Source organism: Gigantopelta aegis, chromosome 11 (assembly GCF_016097555.1).
Source record: "Gigantopelta aegis isolate Gae_Host chromosome 11, Gae_host_genome, whole genome shotgun sequence".
In the NCBI taxonomy this organism is placed as follows: Eukaryota; Metazoa; Mollusca; class Gastropoda; order Neomphalida; family Peltospiridae; genus Gigantopelta; species Gigantopelta aegis.
This window is the reverse complement of record NC_054709.1, coordinates 1,693,836-1,700,921: the sequence shown is the minus strand read 5'-3', so window position 1 is coordinate 1,700,921 and position 7,086 is coordinate 1,693,836. Positions and strand designations below refer to the sequence as shown.

Genomic DNA, 7,086 nt, shown 5'->3' with positions numbered 1-7,086 from the left:
GGGTGAGTGTTTTTAACCAGAATAAGTAATCCTTTTGGCCAGTTCTCTTCTGTCTCATAGCCTCTGATAGAAAAGCGGTGGTTTGAGTTGAGATGAGTTTCGTGAATGCAGCACACTTCAATGTTTTTTTATTTCAGGAAATTTGGAGCTCGAGGGTTTTTTGGTCTTATTCCCTCTGCATTCCAAATGGCATATTCTCAAGTTGTAGCTGGTCGCTTTACTCTGGCCCTTACCAGCTAGATGTTTGGGGTCAGAGGTGCCAGCCGCTGGGGGTTGGCCCCTTGGAGGCTTAGGGCCCTGTGCAATTTTCACTTGGCTAGCCATAGAGACGCACCATCACGATTCTTAGAATTCGATACAGCCATAATATCGTGGATACGTAGATGCTCGGTTCTCACCCCGCCCAAAAGGCCAGGATCTTCCGTCTTCGAAGGTCTACATGGGTGTGATTTTGGAATTTTCCTTTTCCTAGATGGACTGCCAACGACCTCCATTAATTGGCCGGGTTTGTCTTGCAAGTATTCCTTCTCCTAGGAGAGTTGCTTTCCCAAGCTTTCCCAAGCGTTTCCAATTTTAAAGTTTAGGTTTCATTTAAAGATGGTATCACACTGGGGAACACAAAGGTAATGCCATAAGCATACGGACGGGGGGTGGGGGTATCGTGTCAAGTGCTTGAGTAAAACCTTAGATTCGGGCACAAATGACACAGATATTCGGGCAAAATGTGCTAACCCGAGACCTTTTTACCGTGGATTTACATCATTCTACTGTCAAAATTAGTTGTAATCCATGTAATAATGCGTAGTGATTCGGTTTCAACCCTATATAGCTGTTGGTGGTAATGTTAATATGAATAAATGTTGTTAGCCAGATTTGGGTATTTTTGTTTAATTCAGGCAAATGGGAGCCCGTATGTCTATGGTTAATGCAACGTGTAACAATGGTAAACCATGTTAATCTAATGTTAATCATAGCTTGTTTATTGGAATATCTGCACAAAAACCATTAAGCTGAATTTTGTATTTAGACCGAGCAAGAAGCAAACCACCTATAGAGATCCGCTAGTTAGTTTTCTTTTCTTTTTTTGCTGGTAGAGGAAAATGTATACAATTGTTTTTAATATAAATTATTTAATAATAATAATATTATTAAAAAGTTAATAAGGGCCCGTGGTGTCTGAAAGTTTGTTTTGTTAACGACACCATTAGAGCACATTGATTTATTAATAATCGACTACTGAATGTCAAACATATGGTAATTTTGACACAGTCATAGAGAGGAAACTCGCTACATATTTCCATTTTCATTTTATATGCACCATCCCACAGACAGGATACCACATACCATGGCCTTTGATATACCAGTCACGGTGCACTGGCTGGAACGAGAATATCTCAATGGGCCGACTGACGGAGATCTATCCTATACATCTAACAAGTGAACCATGTCAATAGTAATTTATCACAGATGACCGTTAATTTTCAAATTTTTTATTATTATTATTTTTTATTATTCACCATTCCATGTTACAAAGGTCTACGTCCAAGTTAAAAAGGGTGCAGGTGGTCAACATGAACAGGCTTGGTGCTTATAAAACTTTCTACACTCAAGACTCTAATAATATAAGACACTAATGTCATGACAACGCCATACGAATTGTATGTGTATGACGTCATTAGAGATTGAGTCTGGACTCTAAAAGTTTTATAAACACGGGCCCTAGAGCTTAAGCTAAAAACCAGGAAGAGCCCTCTGAAGACACAATACATTTATATGTATAAAATATTTAAAAAAAAAAAAAAAAAAAAAAAAAAATTAAGAATAAAAATTAAAAAAGGTAATGATGATTTTTCTTTTTAGCATTCATTTATTCCTAATTTATTTATTTTGATACACCCGCGAATTCAGAAAATCTATTCCCCGATTTCCTTGTCACTAAGAGCAAACAATTTTATTGCATGCAAAAGAGCAAATAATACATGTATGACCTGTTGGGAACAAAGTCAACCCGAAGGACAATAATTATTTGGACATCCTATTAAAAAGTGCTGGTATACTGATTGTGTATCTACACTGAATTTCCTTTTTGAAATGTATAAATCTAAGAGGTGATTTTTTGTACTTTTTGCTTTTTTTAAATGTGAAATTTTGCAAATGACAATAAAAAATCAAATGCTGCATCTGTTGTTACATGTTTTTAACGCCAAGAATAACCAGTTCTTCAGAGATATTCATCTTATTTCCATGGGTACAATTTGCCTTAATCCACTGCGTAAAATTTTACCAAAATTTGTTAACAATTTTACACTCCCCAAACAAAAATACAAAATATATTTATCATCATTTCCGATGTTGGTTGTTAATATTCTATTTAAATACAAAATATATTTATCATCATTTCCGATGTTGGTTGTTAATATTCTATTTAAATACAAAATACATTTATCATCATTTCCGATGTTGGTTGTTAATATTCTATTTAAATACAAAATACATTTATCATCATTTCCGATGTTGGTTGTTAATATTCTATTTAAATACAAAATATATTTATCATCATTTCCGATGTTGGTTGTTAATATTCTATTTTAAGGCGCAGACCATAGTTTCAACTCGTAAAAATGGACACTAAATTTAGTTAATATACAAACCTGTAACACACTTGGATAAAGTTACAACAGTGTGAAAGGAGAGTCTGTGACATTAAAACCGGGAAATATCCGTAAAAATAGACTAGAACTCGAATCAATAACAGCTACTTCTCAGACAAACGAACGTTTTTAAAAAATATGACAAATGCATTTTGTGATACTAGAAACAACAGGATGACCAGAAACACTTCGGTTCTACGGAAATGAATAACCTGAACAATAAAATATAAGTAATGTTTAATTTCAGTGATCATAAACGGCTCTAATAGTGAAAAATATGCTGTAGTGTTTAAAAACTAGGGTCTGTCCCTTTAATGTCCCATATATGAACCATCGAAGTTTACTTTCAAGAGTTGTTTTAAATGATTCCAAAACATAATACTAAGCTTTTGTGCCTTTTTTTTCACACAAAGTAGTTTACGTAAACATGGAGTATCATCTAAAGACAGATTAGTGTGTTCAGTCTTGAAATTGAAATTCTTAAGATATTGTTTACAAACCAATCTAATTAAAATTAGCTCCACTATTACATGTGGATCTAACACCAGCCAGTTGGAGCTCATGTCCACCAATCAAAACCTTACTTGCAGAATCCTGCCAGTGATTTAAAAATAATTTGAAAACATTCCGAATTATCCTGAGGGTATACGATATGTTTCATGTGAATTACGAATGCCTTATTTAGACCAGTAGAACTAATTTTAATCGGATTGCTAACAACACTGCATAGTCCCCAATGTCCAGGTAACATTCCGTCTGTAAATAATAATTTAAATATTGACCAATCACACCTCGCCTTTTATAACGTTATTTGGGAGCATACAAATTCTAAAAATATCGGGCGAGTCTATTTTAGTAGCCGCAGTACAGCGAACCCTACCAGTACGTACGGGGTGGGTTATCAGTCTTCAATTTTACATTAAAAATTATTTATTTATTTATAAAAACCCAAAAAACCCCCAACTAAATCAGGCATTCGTAATTCACAAGAAACATGTCGTATACCCTCTGGATAATTCGGAATGTTCTCAAATTATTTTTAAATCACTGACAGGATTCTGCAAGTAAGGTTTTGATTGGTGGACATGAGCTCCAACTGGCTGGTGTTAGATCCACATGTAATAGTGGAGCTAATTTTAATCAGATTGTTTACAAACATGAACAACTGCAAAATAATCCAAAAAAGAGATATTAATAAGTTTATTTGTTTTTAAGTTAGACCTGCATATATTCATTGTAGCAATCCTGGTTAATGTTGATCCCTGTTCATACAATATATAGAGGATACACCCCGAGTGTCTTGTGACATCATAATTTATCAGTACGAGTTGATAAAAGTATTTAATCGTAGACTTGCCGAATGCTGATAAATTATGATATCACGAGACATGGGGGGGGGGGGGGGGGGGGGGGGGGGGGGCTATTTTTAAAATCATCTATTATCATTCTTTTCATTTGCGACAATTGTAAACAATTTCATTAATGTTGGTATAATGTCACTATATTTGGCAGCGATAGACTCGTTAACTAGCAGAATGACAGTAGCGTGACGTCAATAATGATAGGTTTAGCGCTGAAACATACACAGTGACGTAAAAAAAGAAAGAAGCGATATCTCCAAGGAGAATACCGCAGGAGATATTATAAGTTGTAGAAGCATCACGAGGGGTATATGGCTTTTTATGTACCCTCTGTGTGTTCTTTTACCCAAAGAGCACACAGAGTGTACATAAAAAGCCATATACCCTGAGAGATGCATCTACAACGAATTTATCTTGCCGACATGTTAAACCATATAGCCAAATAATTAAAATAACGCCAGACAATAATTGTTAACAATTTATTAACGGAGGAGCCGTAGCACGCGTACGCGAACGAAAGCACTTGCCAGTGACGAAAAATAGTTCCATCGATAAACGAGTTTTTAACTTCAAATGTTTGTAATACGAAATTGTCTGAAACAGATATTAATAAAAAAACAAAACAAAAAAAACTTTTTTTTATCAGAAATGTATGTAGTAAAAAAACAAAACAAAAAAAACAACAACAAAAAAACTGTTGCTAATCGCGCATTAATACAATAACACCACGACCGTAATTAGGTGGCCGAGTTCAACATTGCAGCTTTTAAAAGTATTGAAATAGTGTATTTTATAGTAAAAATAAAATTAATTGTGTATACTTGATTGATTATCAATGTTATTTATAATCTAATTATTGCTTTAGCATTAACTGGGGCGGCTGGAAACTTGGAAATTACAGACGGGGTATAAGAGAATTTGGCTCCGCCCACAGGGGGATAAGGGATTTGTCCAACGGCAAACAACCAATGAGATTAAAGAATTTTACATGAAGGCGAGATAATGCATATTATAGAGCCAGCGATATCTCCTACAAAAGCCTTTAATTAATGATAAAGATTGTTCCAAGAAAGCTTCATGTGATTGATTTGTTGTTAATAAACAATGGTTACATGCTATATTGATTAAAACAAATATGTATTATTAAATGCAATGTATATTTTTTCCAGGGCAGTACAATAATGTTGTATCTTCAGAATTTCTGTCTTGAAACAATGGTAACCTGCCAATTATTTTTTAAATGATCATAAAATCACACCCAACACTTTTTCTTTGTATGTACGATATGATTTGTTTAAAGTGGTTTAAACGGCTGCGATTTTATTACCTTTCAGACAGAGACCGTAGAATACTGAAAATTTTGAGGAACTGCGAAGTGAGCTGAAGTCAAAAGGGTTCTTAATTTCTACATTATTGAGGAGAAATAGGAAAAACCCAAGTGTCGAAATCACACTGCCAGAGGATACAGTGTTCTCTATTTCTTCCATCGAAGATGTAAAGAGAATAATTGATCAGCTAAAGGATATTGATGTTGAAAAACATGTTGTGAGTACTGAAAGGTAGATGATGGAATTGGAAATCCACAAGTAAATGTTTGTACAGTGCAAATGTTAAATTCTTTGTTGTTCAACATTGGCAGGGCTAGCTGTAACTTCTCCTTTTTATCATGAACCATAACATTTTTCAGACTCTTGTGTGATTGCTCAAACTGGTTGACTCTAAACATATTCACTTTGACAACATGCATTCATTTCAGTATCATAATAATATCATTAAAGTCATATTCCTACCAAAGAGGTAAAATTGAATACGATATTAAAACTATTCACCTTTATGCATGTATTATAATATAATTGTAATATCGATAACGTCAGTGTTAAATTTCATAGTACTCACGTATATATTAAAGTGATCTAACAGTCGAGTCACACTGTTTTAAAGACTTGAAATCCGTCGATTCTAAAACTGGAGAGATGAATTTTTGTGTGCTTTTGGCAGTTCTAGGATTGTTCACCAGTAAGTACATTTAGCTGACAACACGAAAAACGACACATTCGTTTAGAGTATTGAAAATTTGAGATTAGATCAATATTTCTGTAAACTAGTAACAGTTTCTACCTTAAAATATTACCATATGCGCATCTGTGTGTCTATTCAAACGCCTCTATTATACCATGGTGCAGACAAGCTCTGTAGAAAAACCATCTGTAGTGAAGCCTGGTTACTATGGTTACATATGTTCATGACTTATCAATCATTACATATTTTATAGTGATAATTTACCTTTACAAACGGGACGGTGCTTACCACTACTGATTTATATGTAACAGAGCTACGTCAGGGTTTGTGAAATTCAATTTAACAATCAACTGTTGTTTTACTGTGACAAATTACTGTCGTTAATTAAAAAATAAACAATGAATTGATCAAATTGAAAAAGCCTTAACGGAAAATGAAAAGAGGTAACTTCATCTCCTTCATCTCCTGATAGTTTACTACAACTTGTTAAAACAAGTCCGGTTTTAACTTTATTATCAACTCAGTATTCAATACACCAACATATCAAGTGGGCTAATAGTATTTCTTACACACCAGTTGGTGAGAACATCGTTATTTTTGATAACACATACTATTAACGCATATATGTGTGATAACAATTTCAAGACGTACGACTGGCTGGCTTCTCCTAGGTGATGACAAGATCGCCAATGCCATACCACCCAATGAACAAATCGATTACATTGTGACGTTGATTTTTCTGTGACGCGTACGATGGCTACAAGAGCAAAGGCCATCAATAGCTTTCAGTCAGTTAAGATATTTAAATATGCTTAAACCTGTTTTATAAAAGATATGTTTGAAATATTATAATACTACATTAGTGTCCGTTAAATACCATTTATCTTACAAGTCGTTATTTAAAAACGTGTCGAACTCTCTTTCGCGTTTTAAAACAACTTGTAAGCTAAAGGTATCTAACGGCCACTCATGTGGTATCCTCTATACATAGTATGTGTCAGTAACAAAATGATGTTGTTGATATATACGAATGAATGTGTTTTTAAATCGATTTC

At 34.2% G+C, this 7,086-nt stretch overlaps 1 protein-coding gene across 1 annotated transcript in view; it reads left to right on the top strand.

Moving 5' to 3' along the window:
* Window positions 1-5,938: 5,938 nt before the first annotated feature.
* LOC121385571 (desert hedgehog protein B-like) overlaps window positions 5,939-7,086 on the top strand; it is a 116,968-nt gene continuing 115,820 nt past the window's right edge. The window contains exon 1 of the mRNA XM_041516304.1: window positions 5,939-6,028. Within this exon, the coding sequence (XP_041372238.1) occupies window positions 5,986-6,028 (43 nt within the window). The 5' untranslated portion in view covers window positions 5,939-5,985. The remainder of the gene's footprint in view (window positions 6,029-7,086) is intronic.